We start from the raw sequence: 18,301 nt of genomic DNA on the forward strand, positions 1-18,301 counted from the left end.
CTAGCAGAAGTTAATGTTAGTTGGAATAGGCCTACCCGGAATAGGTTATTATTTTTGAGAGACTGGCCTACCTACCTGCACGATATGGCCACGCCCCTTATCGACAGGTGACTTATGCTGAAGAAGAGGAACGCCCACTGCCTGTTTCCAACAGAGCCACGCGCTAGACGTGCACTTGTGATTTCTGCATTGCCGCTCTTGACTGAATAAGGAAATACCTTGGAGACCAGCAAGCGCACTCATTACCGACCTACGTAGCCTGACTGCATAGTTGACGTCCCATCAAAACAGAAAACATCTGTAGAGCTAATGACCGGCGTCTGCAGCAACCAAGTTGACCTGGACGGAAACTTATAAAATAGGCTACACTCGGTCCAACGATCGAGGATTTTCTTATCGTTTTCAACATGGGGAAAAGAGGAGCGGAGTCGAGAGACGAGTTCAGCTTTGTCAGCCCAGTTGTGAAATACGTCCTTTTCTTTTTCAACATGATATTCTGGGTAAGGAGGATGGTTCTTGTCTTTGTCACTCTGTTAGATAACCTAGGCTTACCCTTAAAATTGTCTTTAGAATTGTGGCGTAACCTATGCCATAGGATAGGCCCATAGCCTACCTGATTTGAATTATGTTGGCAAGGGCCTAGTTTATGCATTTTAAAACTTTCCAAAATAAATTTCTATTGGTTAAGTTAGGCTAATTGTTAATCGAATTTAAGGTTTTATAAATTCTAATTTAGCAGAGGAAGGATTTCATGTTCAGGAAAAATCTAGCACAAAGCCTATAGCCTACCTATAGTTCTTTTTTGTTATCTGGGGGACCATTTGAACTAGTAAGATGTTGTATTGTCACATCTGACGTAGGCTATCATAATGAAACTGTTGATCTGATGTGTATGAATCAACTTCCTCTCATTTGTTGGTTTTAGTTGTCACTGAGCTCTTGCTGAACTCTTGTCACCCCCCTCAGAGAAGCCTATGTGAAACTGAGCAAGTTGTCAAGGTCCTGTGTAGGCCTGTAAAATTATTCTAATTTAAAATGCTAGGCCTAATGAGTTTACACCTGCTGGCTTAATCAACAAAACTCCAATGTGTTTTTTGCACAATTAAGCTGGACTGTTGCTAAGTAGCAAGTTTCATTTATTCACATGCTGACAGTGTAACAGGGTTTTGTGCAAAGTGGACCCCATGCACACTCTTCCAGTCTCTAACATGGAACAAAGAACATGAGCAATTTCAAATGCTGAGAATGTTTTCGAAGTTATCAAAATGAAATGGAAACTGTTTGTCTCAGCATATGTGGGATGACAGGAAGTGATTTAATCTACCAGTAGTTGCAGTTCTCTACTCATTGTTGGGAGGATGCAGTTTTTTATTTATTTTTTGTCATTGCCCACTTGTCTCAGATTGCCCTTATCACGTGCTGACTAAACAATTTACCTTCTTAGGGCATGGGCTACATATTAATGATCTTTTGTCACACTCGTAGCTTACATTTTACAATTCCATAACTCAGTGAGCTAAACTGAAAGTCTGTTCATTTATGGTATCACTGTCTATTCAAGGTCAACATTTGCTTGTTGTTGAATATGCATATTATGTCTAACAAGCCCATTCAAGTTAAACATTCCACACTTTCATCTGTAACCCCTGTGAATTTGTGATCATGCTCAGGGTTGATTTTGAAGTCATTTATGCTCTGGTAATTTTCTAAACTGAATGGTGCTGTGGCGTTACACCATGATGTCAGGTGCACCCAGAACCCCATGGCCATCTATAAGGAGATTTGGAACTAAGACCCAACAGAACAACAGGCCTGTTATTGCAGATTTCTTCAACAGATTATTGCTAGGATCTATTAAGAGGAATTCAAAAGTTACTCCAGACATGCAGTTTATGTGACTGTTGTGATGTCTGGATAGGATGTGTAGAGCCAGGAAGTGTCTTCTTTGTGGTCTGACCAAAAACAAAATGGCAAGCTAGAAGCGACTAGGATTGTTTTGTTCATTTGCAGAACACTGGTGGCTTTGTTTATCTTGTTTGCTAGTTAATTGTTAACTCTCCCAAGTATGGTCATTGACCGCTTGCTTGCATTATTACTGCTTCATGACAAATGAGTAGTAAATCAGTATAGTCAATACTGTGACCTATTCTTGATTACATCCTGAGGATTTTGGTCATTCACCATATCAAGCTGCGGTGTAATGGTGTTCATGACAACCATTAATTACAGGACGGTTTTTAGCATCATATATTGTCCAGAGCAATCCACCAAATATTTTTGCACATTGTTTTGTTAAGAAAAAGCATGTAGCTGCTTGCTGTATTTCTGACAAAACCCTGTGGAATGTGTACTTGACATGAGACTTCAAAGTCCTGTGCAAAAGCAAAGCTGAGATCATACTAGGCTGGAAGGATAGGGACATGCAATTTTTCTTCAACAACCAGACTTCTAGCAAGATAAAAGTGGGAAAGAAATATAAAAAAAATTGATGTAGCGTCTGTTCTTTTTTGTAATTTTCAACCCACAGTGTAACCAAGCAAGGCTTGGATTAATGGCTGAAAGTTTCCAGTGTCAAACACACTGCTGGTGTTAACTGGAATTCATGAGTCTTGCTCTTTATCAGTTCTCTGTGCTTGCATTTGTTGAGATGTATTTGTCCATTTCAAATAGAGTCACATCGATAAAATAAATCTGGCTTGTCCTGTTTGTCCAGAAACTCACTTTCTCAAGTCCTTTGTTTAGTAGGCCACAGATACTGCTTTGCCTCCCATGGGACCTGGTGTTTCATGGTAACCTGAGAGTCATTTGAGGGAAGGATTTGCTAGTTTCCTCATATTGTGTTGGGAAAGCTGAGTGTGCCCTCAGTGGACAGGGATGTGAAAGCGTCTTTCAGTCACTGACCAGACTTTACCCTATAGCTTTTTTTTGCCAAGTGCCAATCTGCTTCCTTATTTGAAATTCTTAAACAACCATACACACAGTATAACTTTAAAAAACATTATTTTTGTGATTTTGCTGTTTTCTTTCACATTGAACTGTTTATGTTTATGTTCACAAACTCTCAAAGAAACGAAAACATGTATGTAGCAGCTTTGTTCAGGGTTAAATTGAGGCCATACGTCTGAATTTTAGACCTTTAAAACAAATATATATTAGGGTGCATCATCCGCCTTGACATATGCAAATTAATCTGTCCCTATGCTTATGTTCAAATGAGCAAAGAAACATTCCTGGTAAATTTTGAAGTAAATTGGATAATATTTAGGTGGCCCACCATTAACCTTTATGAATGGTCGAAATTGTTGCCAAATTCAGCCTGGCAATATGGGGGACTATGGGGTATAGTTCACATTATTTCACTATTATCAATTTGTTAGCCAGTAGTTATTTGAATAATAACTGTATTAAGGACATAAAGCACACAGCTCACTGGATAAACATTGGGTTTCTTTATGTTGTCATACATATTTTGGTGATTTTTCTCAGAAAAACATTTGTTTTATATATTTTGAATAATATGTCATTTGATGAAAAACACCTTAATGTGTATTGTAACACTTGTCATTAATCTTTTATTTTAACTGCTATGGTGTTATAAAAATCTCATAATTCCAAATCAGATATAGGCTACATGCATGGGAATGTTTTGTTTAGTGTAGAGTAGTAGTTGTATCACACAGGATTACATGAAATATTTTGCAACTTTTAGTGGAGAATGTATTAGTAGCCTAATGCCATTCCACAGTCATCAAAATGTACTCTGTCTACAAGACAATCGTCTTGGATATTTGGTTTGGGTAGTGGCCTTGTTCAGGATGACTCGATTATCACTGGATCCCGTCTTCCAAACTGTCGTCAAGTTCTCAGGTGCTTCATGTGGTATCTTTCGGATGGTTCATCAGAAAACAGAACAAAGTGGGAATCAGCAAATATCGTGTGAATGTTAAGTGATAATGACTGATCGGATTATAGTATAAAGGGCAACTTTCAAATATGATACGTATTTTACATCAACTTGGTGGGCCACATACTGTATATATTGTTTTCCAGCCTTCAAATTTGGTACTGGGAAAACCCATGACAGCAAGCTTTTATTGATAGTTTACTTTCATGCTGTTTATTAAAAAAACCTGGCAAAGGCAAATTTTATTGCATCTTCCAGCAACAACAACACGTTACATTTATATAGACCTTTACTCTCTTTCACTTTCAGTTTCCAGATTACAAATACTTTGCTGTTAGCAAATGAAACAAATGGCATTGATTATTGATATACACTGTATCCACACTTGAACACCTGAACAATAGGGTGTGAAAGTAATATGGAAATCCATGTTCAAGTTTCTCTAAAGGTAGAGTTAGTGTTTCAGTTTGGCAAAAGGTTTGAGCTCTATGAAATCACACCTCTCTCTTTCGTGCTCCTGAATCAACCAGTTGGGCAGCCGTGGCCTACTGGTTAGCGCTTCAGACTTGTAACCGGAGGGTTGCCGGTTCGAACCCGACCAGTAGGAATGGCTGAAGTGCCCTTGAGCAAGGCACCTAACCCCTCACTGCTCCCCGAACGCCGCTGTTGTAGCAGGCAGCTCACCAGGACTAGTGTGTAGTCTAGTGTATAGTATTAACAATATATTGTTTAGGTATAAATAAGGAATAGAATTATATCATCACAGCGGTGTAATTATTTTGGAATGCAAATACAGTTAGGCCAATGCCTGCCAATAACATAAAAAAGAGTTACTTAAAAAAAAAACTGACTGAAATATGTCCTTTTTAGTACAGTTGAAAGTGCAGTAATAGTTGTCATATAGTTACCATAAAGTGTTTCTCCCCTTAGGAAGCATGAATGCTTAGCCAATAAGCCTTGAGAGTCTGTAGGTTAGACTCATTATAGAACAGCTAAGGGGTGTTGCATGAGGCACAGCTGAGCTCGACAGCACCTATTTCCTGTTTCTTTCATCTGTTGTATACAAATGTTGACTTTGTTTCACACTGAACCCCACTCTCGTCTTTCACAGGTGATTTCACTGGTACTGATATCAATTGGTGTTTATGCACGTATGACGAAACATGCAGGTAGGTGATATTAATCAGCCACATGAATTCTACACAAAAGCTCCATGCGTCTCACACAAACAGCCTGCAAGACTGATAGAAAAGTCATGTTATCATAATTCACAAGAAGAAATTCCTTCCAGGAACAGTGGCTCTTTTTGCATATCTGGAGGACTGGAAATGAAGGCGTATACGTCTGTTTGAACATGCTTTAGGAGGTGTGGTTGTAATTTTGACAGGTTACAATAGCTAGTAGCTAAATGGAGCTCTGAGCACTGCCTGTTTTAGTGTAGCCTTGGGGCATGACTTATTATCAAGAGTTTTAAACATGTACAATCAGTCAGCCAGGTCATAATCTCTCTCTCTCTCTCTCTCTCTCTCTCTCTCTCTCTCTCTCTCTCTCTCTCTTTCTTTCTCTCTCTCTCTCTCTTTTTCTCTTTCTCTCTCTCTCTCTCTCTGCATGCATGACTTCTGTCCACTCATTCTCTCATTACTTTCTTTCCCCGTCTCACTCTCTGTCCCCCCTCAGAGGCAGCCATGGCGCACCTGACAGTGGACCCTGCCATCCTGCTGATAGTCGTGGGCTCACTCATGTTCCTCATCACCTTCTGTGGGTGTATCGGCTCCCTCAGGGAAAACATCTGCCTTCTACAAACAGTAAGATGCCACTCCTTTTTCCACAGCACCCAGAGAGCTTGAGGCAGCTGTATCCATGGTGACAGTGTATTATATCTAAGTCATATTCTACAACCCCAAATCAGAAAAAGTTGGGACATTGTGTAAAATGCAAATAAAAACTCCTAGGGCTCAAATGTTCGACTGAATGATTAAAAATCCTAAGGATATTCATACCATGGACAAGTCATTGCCTGGGAGTGGAATTCATTGTTAAGGGCTGCTTACAGTGCGCCTTCAAAATAGCTGTGCTTGTATGTGCTTTTCGCTTTAGACTGCTTGGTCAGTGGCGTAATGATTTTTTGATCATGCGCCTGACCACACCTATTTTTGTAATTGACACGCCCATGGCCGCAATGTTCAATTGAGCTAGAGTGCATAGTAAAAAAACGTCATCAGTGCCTTGGGTATAAGATAGGAATAAAGGCCTTGGGTATAAGATAGGAATAAAGGCCTTGGGTATAAGATAAGAATAAAGGCCTTGGGTATAACGTTGGGTATAAGACTGGCAGTGTGCTTGGCAACACATAATGCTGGGTGCAAGATAGGTCCTGCAGCTGCAAAAAGGACATATATAACATACTGAAAGTAATTGTGGTGAATAATTACTTAATATTAATCTTAGACTGGCGAACTTCAGGAAAACTCAGGAATCAGGTTTATTCTGTTACAAGCTGAGAGGGTACAAAAAAGGTCTATGGTCTATGTAGGCCTATCCCAGGCCTGAAAGGCCTAGGTTGGCCTGTAGCCAACTCCTCCTCTCTTCCACTCTACATCCTTAGTCTGACAATCCAAAATCTGACAAACATTTCAGTTTAGTTACTTTTAAATGCTTTAAACAAAGAACAAAATGGCGCCAAGAACAAGCCCACATGATTGGTTCTCCAGTTGGCATCAGACACACCTACTCACACCCACTTCACACCTATCTGAATAGCATGAGGAGAGATATCTTATATATCAGAAATATCACTTATAGAATGTTCCAAACATTCTCACAATCAAATCATTACAATCCTTGTACTGAGACTATCAGAATGATACCAAACATGAATACATTTACATTTCATGACACATGGATACATTATATCAAGGTAACATCCTTTGTCTTGTGTACCTGATAGTCCTTAACCAGCACATTAGCATTCCATTGGGGGAGGGGAGGGTGTCTTTGTTTAAACCAAGAAGGGTTACATGGCTAACTAAAAGCAGTCTTGAAGTTAAATTATTATCCATTTTAACCATAAATTTATTGCTATCAATACCAAATGTTGAAAATGACAAATTTGACTATTTCATGAAAAATATATATTCATTTTTAATTTGATGTCAGCAACACGTATCAAAAATGTTGGGACAGGGGCATGTTTACCACTGTGCTGCTTCACCTCTTCATCTAACAACATTCTGTAAATGTTTAGGAGGAGACCGGTTTTTGAGAATGAAATGTTGTCCCATTCTTGCCCGATATAGGATTTCAGTTGCTCAACAGTCTGGGGTCTTCTTGATCATGTTTTTCATTCCATGATGCACCCAATTTGACAGGTCTGTACTGCAGACAGGTCATTTCAGCACCTGGATGACTCTTCTAGCCATACTGTTTAAATATGTGCAGAATTCATTTAGGCATTGTTTTCCTGAAAAAATCAAGGTCTTCCCTGAAAAAGAGGTCATCTGGATGGCAAAATATGTTGCTCAAAACTGGGATGCATTCAGAATTGATTGTGCTTGCTAGATGTGCAAGATATCCATGCCATAGGCACTAATGCACCTCCATGCCATCATAGATGCTGGATTTTGAACTGAGCACTAGCCTGTAACAAGTTGGTTAGTCAATCTCCTCTTTAGCCCAGAGGATATATAGTCCATGATTTCTTAAATGAGCTTGGGCCCAGATAAGATGGTGGCATTTCTGTATTATGTCTAAATACAATTTCTTCTTTGCATGGTAGAGTCTACACTAGCATTTGTGAATGGAGCATCAAACTGTTCCCATAGACAATGGTTATCTGAAGTTTTCCTGAGCCCTTACAATGATTTTCTTTGCAGAAACAGGTCTGGTTTTACAGTAATTTCCTGTGTATTAGCCACATTGTGTATAAGCCGCAGGACAGTGTTTTATGCAAGTTAAAAAACAAAACCGTATTAATACCATATTAACTGCACCTGTGTATTAACCTTATAGCTGAAGACATTTTGCAAAATCAATGTATAAGCTTCGGCTAATAATTGGGAAATTACAGTAATGCAGTACTGTCTGAGGACCAAAAGACCACGGCCATCCAATATTGTTTTTCAGCCCTGTCCCTTGTTTGCAGGGATTTCTCTGGATTCGCTGAATATTTTAAAGGCCCCCTATGTAACATTTTCAACCTAACAGTTTAGATGGTTAAATGACCTGTTGTGGCGAGAATCATGGCTTTCCTTGCTCCCTCTACCGCCTCCTAGCGGAAATCTGCACTAGCGTCTCGGCAGTGTCTGCAGGAAGTCCCGTGAGAAGCGAGAAGGAGCGAGAAACACGAAATGCTTAAAATTCTCTGGACATATACACGCCCCCTTCAAGCATGTCGGCTAGCTATTAGATGGCTTCATTTTTTAGATGTTCATCATGGCAGAGCTAACAAAAAGAACAAAAAGACGGAAAATGAATTTGTCATTTTCAACACTTGATATGTTGTCTGTCCGTTTTCTGCTAAATATAGGTTTACAAGATTTGCAGATTGTTATTGCAGATTTTATTCGCAACTTCCTGATTTGGGGTTGTAGATTGCATTAAGAGTGGAAATGTGTGTCATGCTTTCTGCACACAAGAAGAGGATGTTCTATTTGTGTGTGTAAAATGAAGTTGTGGTGCAGCTGGCTGCAGTGCTCATACCACATGCGGGTCTGGGTGGTCACAGGGTCCCAGGTCATTTCTTTCTTTTATATATATATATATATATATATATATATATATATATAGGCTATATAAGGGGCTTTTATGCCTTTAATTGACAGGACAGTGGAGAGAGTGACAGGAAGCAAGTGGGAGAGAGAGATAGGGTGGGATTGGAAAATGACCCGGGCCAGACTGGAACCCCGGTCCCCGTGGACACCCCACCCCCTGCCGTGGCCTACTGGTTAGCGCTTCGGACTTGTAACCGGAGGGTTGCCGGTTCGAACCCCGACCAGTAGGCACGGCTGAAGTGCCCTTGAGCAAGGCACCTAACCCCTCACTGCTCCCCGAGCGCCGCTTTTGTTGCAGGCAGCTCACTGCGCCTGGATTAGTATGTGCTTCACCTCACTGTGTGTTCACTGTGTGCTGAGTATGTTTCACTAATTCACGGATTGGGATAAATGCAGAGACCAAATTTCCCTCACGGGATCAAAAGAGTATATATACTTATACTTACTTACTTATCTCTCTCTCCCACCAGGGCTCCAGAGGGCGACCTAATTTTTCAAAAGTGCGACTAAAAAAAATCTGAGGTCGCACCGGTGCGACCAGCTATTCGAGAGAGGAAAAAGTGTCCGCATTGAAACTCTACCTTTGGTTCAATAACAGACACATATTTGGTCAATATCGTGGTTTAAACAAATCACAGATAGTGAAGGGCGGGACCTCCCCTTTGATTGGCTGTGGCCCAGTGCCTGTGTGTAAATTTGAAAATGCGTGTGCTGCAGAGAGAGAGAGAGAGAGAGAGGTCAGAGACCCGTCAGATAAACAGAGTGGATGTAGTTGCAATACAGTGTGGTCGCATAGGCCGAGATAAATGTACCCTCTCCCCACTGCCTTTCGGCGGCTGGCAGCAGCAAACCGATCAGACGAGCCCGAGATGATGATCAAGTTTATCGTTGCCTACGATAGGCCTAGTGAAACTTCCCTTCACCAAGTTCAGTCCGAAATAATTATTCACCAGAAAAATAGTTTGAACGCAAACCCGACGTACAGGAATGCCACTTGCGCTAAATTTATAGGAGTCATTGCAGATGAAAAGACGTCTTAAAATTGCGAACAATGCATACAAGGCCTTCGAGAACGACAGAGATACAGATATCGCCGAAAAGGAGTGCTTCATTGATCGCAGTTACATGCAGGGAGTAACCCGGTTTTCAACAGCAATATTCGTTTTGCGCCCGAGTTGTGTAAACTCATTCTGATGGCATCAATCAATTTAATCCGGTATTTGGCGCAAACCGAATATCGCGAATATTTAAAGCCCGCATATTCCCTGCATGTATAACTGTGGTCATTGTGTATGATGAATTGAATGGACACATTTAGATCGAGCATGGCAAGTAATTGCAATAGCCTATAATAATAGGCCTAGCATTTCGTTACTGCATTAACCATAGTGATGTTCTTATTGAAAATTTAAAAATACTAAAATTAAAAAGTAAATTGCATTGTGGGACTGTCAAATGATTATTGCAATCATCATTGCAAAATCACAAAAAAATCCCCCAGGCTACTTGGAACATCTCTTTAAATTGTGCTCAAATACATTTCTATGGAAGATGCTAGCATGGCGAGCTGGTTTAGCCAAGGCCTAAAGATCATGAAGGATAGTAAGACATTGAGCCATGAGATGTGCAGTTTGAAGCCCTTAAAAGACGTGCACTGTTAATTTACTCACTGTTTTTTTTATTTAATTCATCTTGAGATGTTTTAAGTTTAAATTTCAGCTCAGTGAAGCACTTAAAGCACCAACACTTCATTAAGTTACTTTTCTTGTAGAATTGTAAATCATAAGTCATAGGACAACCTATATAGGACAGTAATTAAGGAAAAAAAGTGAACCTGCTGCGGTGTTAAATGCGATGTGGTTGAAAATTTTGGTGCACCTAACTTTTGTGCTGGTGCACCTAAGAAAAAAAGTTAGGCGCACCAGTGCAAAAAGTTAGTCTGGAGCTCTGGCCACTCTCACTTCCTGTCTGCCTCTACACTGTTCTGTCATAATAAAGGCAAAAAATATACTATAGGAACACACAGTATAGGAATTTAAAGTAAACAAGCCAGTTAAGTCCCACTCACATATACAGCGATAAGCAACAGGAAGCCATCATTCTGTAAAGTATTGAACTGTGAAACAGCCAATTACATTAGAGAGGATGTTCTCTTGATCACCTTCTGATTTCCCCTTTACCTCTTTTAGTTTTCCATTTGTCTTACGGTGATCTTCCTGCTGCAGCTGGCTGCTGGCATTCTGGGGTTTGTGTTCTCTGATAAGGTACATTATATGATACACATTATCAGTTTGCAACCTTCTGAACTTGCCGTAGCATCTCCTGCCTTTTATGAAGCACTGCAACACAGGTTTGTTAACTTTTCCTGTCAGGTCTGGCCCAATGCAGTGTCCCATCAGTGGTTAAACAAGAAAGAGGAAATAGCACAATAAACCCTTGCCAGTAATAGGCTAGACTGTTTCTTGCTGATGGTGGCAAGGAGGACATATGCCCTCTGCTGACAATTGCTTGTAATTACAGGACTCAGAAATTACAAGCAACTACAGAAATGACAAAACTCAGAAACAATAAAAGATTTCCATAAAATACATTTTGTGTGCTGTAGTCTTATAAGATATCTTAGGTGCTAGCTTTGTGACCAGAGATATTTAATGGTCTTTATAGATTTAAGGAGAATGTTTGGTGCCTTTGATTTGATAATCCAACTGAGGGAATAAAATTTAGAATAGGGATGATGTTTTTTGTTTCCTGTTTCTTCTCATAGGCCCGAGGCAAAGTGACTGAGGTCATAAACAGAGCCATTGTCCATTACAGGGATGATTTGGATTTACAAAATCTCATTGACTTTGGTCAGAAAGAGGTGAGAACTACAATTATTAATGCAGAACATTTTACTCTATACAACTTGCACTGATATTGGATAAATATTTATTTGACCTATCTACCCATCTTGATGTCATATCAGGTCTTTGTTCACCAGGCAACTATAATATGTTGCAAAAAATCTTCAAACAGAGTTTTATATCCGTATATCTACATTTACTGTAGATAAATCTTGCTACCCCTTGGCAGTAAGTGCATTGCTTGGATTGTAAACTACTCTGGACTACAATGGAACTGATGTCTCATAGCATATTTAACTCTACTATTATGGAGGTTAGAGGTGTAGTCAGTGGTTTTAGTGGTGATCATATTGCAATGGATGCCACCAGGCCTATAGGACTGGAAGAATGACCACAGTCAGTAGGGGTCAGTAGTGTCTGTCTCCTGCAGTCTGATGTAAACTATGTCAATGATCAATGTCTCAGTTTAGCTGCTGTGGAGGTATTTCCTATAAAGACTGGTCCCTGAACATGTACTTCAACTGCACCGACAGCCGCAGCCCTGAGAGCTGTGGTGTGCCCTTCTCTTGCTGCTTGCTCTCTAAAGACAAGGTTAGTAAACATTTGATTTGGTAACTTTTGCTTTGAGTGTGTGTGTTTGTGTGTTTGTGTGTATGTAAATGACATAATGCAGTTAAAGGAATATTTTTGACCAATCGTCAAAATTTCGGTGTCCACCACTCTAGTTCATCCAAAACAAACCAGAAAAGGGCCTTAAAGTGCTAAAACCCGGAATTTTCCTTCAAGGCACAAACAAATGATCTGTAAGGTGTGAAGAGGTTGTGTCTGGAGTCGTTTTCATCCTATGCCTTTACTCTTTCCATTCCAGTCCGTAATAAACACCATGTGTGGGTATGAGATGCAGGCGCTTAAAGATGATAAAGCAGGAGAGGTCATCCATACAAGCGGCTGCATAGACAAGCTGGTGAACTGGATCCACAGCAACCTGTTCCTTCTAGGAGGCATAGCCCTGGGTTTGGCAGTCCCTCAGGTAAGAGCTTGTTTGTAACAACATTTCACACATTCAGATGTGAGGCCTATCAAGCTTTCTAAGGTCACTATAAACACTCCGTGTTTAGTTCTCTAATTATTTCCTTCTTGTGTTCAACAGCTTGTTGGGATTTTCTTGTCACAAAATCTCATCAATCAGATCAAGGACCAGATCCAGCTTCAGCAGTACAGCGTGGCACACAGATCAGACCCATGGCGTTGACCTCGCTGCTTCTGTGGGATGGATTCATGTTCCATGGACCATGTTCACCACGCTTCAGAACTGGACTGAGGACCAAGGCCTATTGACTCAATGTTCTACCCTTATTGCTGATAAAGTATTTCTGATGCCAGTTGGTCAAAATGTGCACTGTAAGCTGCCAATGGATGAAAGGATGACCGATACATATTCTGATGGAGCTTCTGGTCTTTTCCTGTCAGGCTCCACGTCTTTTATATGTTTTTATTCAAGTAAACTCTGTACAGGAGGAACATGGCTATCTTTAAACATCAGTTGATGGATAACGTTATGGAGTTGCCGTTTCAAGCACTGGGCTGAGTTGAACTCCATGGAGTCAAAAGATCATCACCAGATGACAACCTCCTTATGCTCAGTAGTGCCATTTAAAACTCACAATTTGTGAGGCTTTCAAAAATTCTAAGGTCTATGGACAAAAAAGCAAATAGTGTTCTACATCTGCACATCCATGTGGAATGTGATATTCTTTTGTTTGATGTTTGTTTGAATCTGTCCAGTAAAGAGATTTTTACATGTACTTAATACAGGTTAGTGTAAAGGCTACATTGTTTTGTACTATCCTGTTAGTTCCCAGTGAGCTATTTTTATCCATCCATGCTGTTTTTATCCATTCATGATGTTTCAATCATTTATTCATTTAGAGGTTTTTTGATGTTCAATAAACATATTTACCATTTTTTTTAAAAATCCTGGTAATATAAAAATATATAAAATATCTTCCCAAACAAAATGTCTTCTGACAATGATGGGGAGAGCTATCCGTGCACTCATGCCAATGAATGTGAAGATTATTTTGATGTAGTGTTCTCATGTGTTTTTTTCTTTTCTGTTGTATCCATGGGCCACATTTCAACTTGAGGCTTCCGCAGTGTCTTAAATATCTAAAATCTCTGAAATCTAAACAATTTTAGACCTTAAAAAGTCTTAAATACGTCCAGATATAGGTCTCGAATAACATTTCGTTAAGTCTTAAAAATACATTTTATACAGCTTCCATCACATCTTTTTTTGAGAGAGAAATGTGAGAAATGTGGCATTCATAGTGAGTGCCGTGTGTTGTAGGTCCAAGATATTCGTACCCTGCAATAAAACTAACTTTTTCACATTTCATATAGGTCTGAAATGTAATTCATAATGGTCTTAATAAGGTCTTTAAAAAGTCTGAAATTTAGCTTGTTGAAACGTGCAGAAATCCTACAGCTATATGAACTAATGAGGGAAGTCTCACAAGAGAGTTCGGCATCTCACTGTGTCTGTAGTGCACTCTTCCTGTTATTACTAAAGGACTGTAATCTGTAACAATCTGGTCTTCAGATACCACAAAAATGTCATGTTTATTCTGTGCCAGCCAACAGGATGGTATTGCATGAAAAAGTTGACTTATGGTATAGACCATTTCGTGTGTTAACCAGCCCTGTACCATTTTCATGTAAACTGAGCAATATTTCAGTAGTCTGATTGCCAATTGGATTATTTGATATCAAGCACTGAGAATAGATATGTTTGGTAGCTGGCCGTGGTCCTGGGATGCCAATTAGGGGAGACGTGTGCAAGTGATGTGGGCTGACACCGCCTGTGGATAAGGGGTAATATTACTAAGAGGGGAAGAGATGGGAGGCTTTGCAACGCTGGAGCATATGATGTAGTGGGCAGGTAAAGAGGTTTCAAAATGGAAGTGATGGCTGTCAATCAACCCTAATGGACTCCTCCCAAACTTTGTTTTTAAAAAACACCATTATGCTCTGTTCAGGCAAGGCACATTTATTTATATAGTGCATTTCATACACAGGTATTTCAATGTGCTTTACATAAACAAGAGCAAAGAATAATAGTAGATAAAAGCAAAAAGGCAAAAAGTTGAAATAGTAAATTCCAGAAAATAGAATAAGTGGAATACATAAAAGACACAAAGTAATTAAAAGAGTGCATTTGAAGTGCATTTAATCAGTTAGCAAAAAGCTGAGAACAGTTTGGTCTAGATTTGAAACAGTTGGGGCATTTCTGATGCCATCCAGGAGTTGGTTCCAGAGCAGAATCATGTTTAGTTCTGTGGGTTTTACCAACAAGCATTTCTCCTGTGACCTTTGAGGTCTGGAAGGTGTGTACTGATGCATGTCTGATAACTAATTAGGTCCAGTTCCATTTATAAACAAGCAGTCCTTTAAAGTAAATTCTGTGACTACTGGAAGCCAGTGAAGGGACTTAAAGGAACCGTATGTAAGAAATGTATTTCAATTAATCATAAAATGGCCCTGATATGTCACTAGACATTAAGAAATCATGTTAATTTCAAATGCTTATATCACTGACAACAGTAGTCCGACCAGGATATTGTCATATCCTGTTGCAGCCCTCAACTGATGATGATGTTGTGTTTTGTCATGTCATGTTGTGCTTTGGCCTGATGCGCCACTCTCCACCTATCTAATAACCACGAAGTCAGTACTGTTTCGGCATCTGGGTTGGCAACCTCGAGTAAGGGGGGAGGGGGAGGGGATACACCACTCTACAGTAATTTGAAAGTGATTGCAGTACCGGTTTTGGCCACAATCTTACATATGGTTCCTTTAAGTATTGGAGTAACATGATAGATAGATAGATAGATACTTTATTGATCCTCAAGGGGAAATTCAAGGTCTCAGTAGCACAGACATCATGGGTCAAGTATTAAATAAAAAGTATTAAGTACGGTCACAATCCAGGCTGTGGAAGGGAGGGAGGGGATATGCATATGTGCTAATAAACAGTGTAGCAGTAAAACAGTAGGTTAGTGGACAGTATGTACACAAACAGACAGACTATGCAGAGAAGTCTATCTCTCCTCTACCCTTAAGTGAAGCATTGAACAGTTCAATGGCCCTGGGGACAAATTACTTCCTCAGTCTGTCAGTTGTGCATGACAGTGAGTGAAGTCTCCAGCTTATCAAGCTCTTCTGCTTTATAATAGTGCTGTGGAGTGGATGACATTCATTGTCCAAGATGTTGATCAGTTTGTTCAGGGTCCTTTTGTCTGAAATTAAAGTGATGCACTCCAGTTCGGCTCCCACGACAGAGCCAGATTTCCTTACCAGCCTGTCTAGTCGCCCAGCATCCTTCTTCTTTGTGATTGTCAGGTCTATAGATTTCATGAGAACGTTGTATCACCTCAAAATGTTTGATGGTCTTTTAGGAAAGCCCATTGCAGTAATCAACCCCAAGGCGTTCCTACGTTTCTTAATCAGTCATGGGTGTGTTTTGGGCGTAACATCATTTAAACCAATGAGAATGACTGTCATTCCCTTTAACAGCAAGCAGCGCAGCTTCAAACAGCGCACCGGTATTTCCATAGTCAGCAGCGCATAGGCATTTTGATAGTCATCGGCGCATTTGAAGGAATCTGCTTGCACGGGAGACCGTATGGAACAGTTATTCCACTAAACCAGTGTTTCTCAAACTTTTTTAGACGAAGGACCACTTAACCAATAAAAAAGAAACACACGGATCACCAAGCTACAAAATAAAAAAAAAGATTAGACCTACTGTACGTCAACAGTATATTAGCCTACACAATAGGCCTGCTCACTGAACCACCTTGCTTGTCTTTGCACTTTGCTTTTTGTGTCAGAGGATTCATATGATTTAAACTGGCATATCATACATAGACAGTGTTGCAGAACTGTTTGGATTTACATACAAGTTGGTTCAATATTGCAAACAACTCATCTATATTATATTTTACCACGTCTGCTCGCGGACAACTTGGGATAGCTTGAGGACCACCAGTGGTCCCTGGACCACACTTTGAGAAACACTGCACTAAACCATGCTTTACTAAAACCTAGCAGAGTATAGATGGATTGCCTACATGCATTTGCACTCATCTATTATTTGAGCTCATTGGCAAAGTGAAACTAACTTCACCGTGGTGTCAGTCAACAATAAAACAGTTATACTCAGTTAATTACTTTCACTATTGACTGAAAATGGGTTACCATTGAAAACATAGCCTGGAAAACGTAACACTTACCCCAATTATGTTCGAATGACTGAATAAAAAACATTTGTCCTGCAGCAGAGTTGCTGCTTACATCCTCACAGTGCGTCTTCAGCTGTGCTTCATATTTGTCTCTCGCCTCTCGCCTAATCACTTTTATCCGTCATTACCAATTTGCAAATGATGGTGAATAACTACTCATTGTGAGATGCATTTCATAATATCTTTATTTTAATTATGTTTCCCATTGTAATCATGTAATTTGTAATGTTTTGCATGGTTGTGCGCTGGTGCACGTTCCTGTGGATGAGAGAAGCAGGGTGTGTTGTGAACCCGCCCATATCACTGTTGATAATGCACTCTTAAAATAACATAAACAACTCGCCATGGATTTCTTACCAGGTTTCTCTTGGTCAGTGGCGTAATGCGTTTTAGTGTACGAGATAGACAATGGGCCAGACCCCTCCTTAGATCGATCATTAATTGCCACAACCCTTGGCGAGTTGCTCAATAAAAGAGATGTGTAAGAATAAACTTTGTGCTGGGATAATAATCCGCTTTCCGCCAGGTTTTGCGTCGCGAAAATAGGGCCCAAGACCTTTAAGTTTGTCAATGTCATTGACGTAGTAAATGTATTAGTTTCATGTGGCTGTTGAAATTTAGATGGAATTTTTTTACAGTATCCTTTGCTTTAAGTCTGTTTGTGTCAAGAACAGTGGCAACCTTAAGTCTTTAACCTCTGCTTTTACTAAATAAAATTACTTCAGTTTATTGTTTGTTCAGATGAATAAAATGTTGAGAAGTAATATGTTGTGATCAGTGTCAAAGGCTGCACTGCACTTTATAAGAACTGTTCCAGTGCTATGATTGAAAGAAATCAAAATAGCAATTTGATGTTAAGAAGGTGGTTAGAGACACATTTTTCCTATATGTGACTGATCCACGGACCTGGCAGCGCTGAATTCTTCTATGTGCAACCTCCTCCATCCCCAATACTTGTCTTTTCATATCAGCTCTGTTAATATAATCCCTTGTACAATTTCCTTTGTCTATTTGGTGTCTGTTCTCTTAATTGAGGTTTGTTTTCTACTATATGATCCTCAAAAACTGAATAGATGGCACATAATAAAGTAGCCTATGAGAGCAACACTTTCTTACTATCTATGTAACCATTTCAATGTGAAAACAACTTTTGCTTTCTTCAATGTGATAGAGAAAATGGATTATAACAGCCCCAATAGTCTATTTTGTCATAATGTCAACAGTGTCTTGCTATTTATGTAACCATTTCGATGTGAAAAGAAGTTTTGCTTTCTTCAACATGATAGAGAAAATGTCATCATGATGGATTCATAATGGCAATGCCACCACGTACCTAATCCCTAACTCCTTTTATTTGAGTTGTGATACCTTTCAAACAAATGAAAGTCATCCTAATCAAAACCGAGGACATATATTATGGCAAATGAAGGGCTTACTGTAATCAGTATGTTTACTTGATTACTGTACTTAAGTAGGATTTTT

The 18,301-nt window shown here is 39.7% G+C and overlaps 1 protein-coding gene across 2 annotated transcripts; it reads left to right on the plus strand.

Moving 5' to 3' along the window:
- The first annotated feature begins 144 nt into the window (after window positions 1-144).
- On the plus strand, window positions 145-13,914 carry tspan33a (tetraspanin 33a). Of its 2 annotated transcripts, XM_076296459.1 has the most exons (8): window positions 146-500; window positions 5,016-5,073; window positions 5,582-5,709; window positions 10,863-10,937; window positions 11,438-11,533; window positions 11,982-12,107; window positions 12,385-12,546; window positions 12,667-13,914. In XM_076296459.1, the coding sequence occupies exons 1-8, from the start codon at window positions 408-410 to the stop codon at window positions 12,766-12,768; spliced, it is 840 nt and encodes a 279-aa protein (XP_076152574.1). In that variant the 5' UTR covers window positions 146-407; the 3' UTR covers window positions 12,769-13,914. The 2 variants fall into 2 exon arrangements, with proteins under 2 accessions (XP_076152575.1, XP_076152574.1); XM_076296460.1 differs by lacking the exon at window positions 10,863-10,937 and having other exon boundaries at window positions 145-500.
- Window positions 13,915-18,301: the final 4,387 nt, after the last annotated feature.

The sequence above is a fragment of the Alosa pseudoharengus genome, unplaced genomic scaffold (assembly GCF_046254945.1).
Source record: "Alosa pseudoharengus isolate Yale_2024_CS ecotype anadromous, Long Island Sound unplaced genomic scaffold, YU_APseudo_1.1 YU_APseudo_1.1_scf_20, whole genome shotgun sequence".
In the NCBI taxonomy this organism is placed as follows: Eukaryota; Metazoa; Chordata; class Actinopteri; order Clupeiformes; family Clupeidae; genus Alosa; species Alosa pseudoharengus.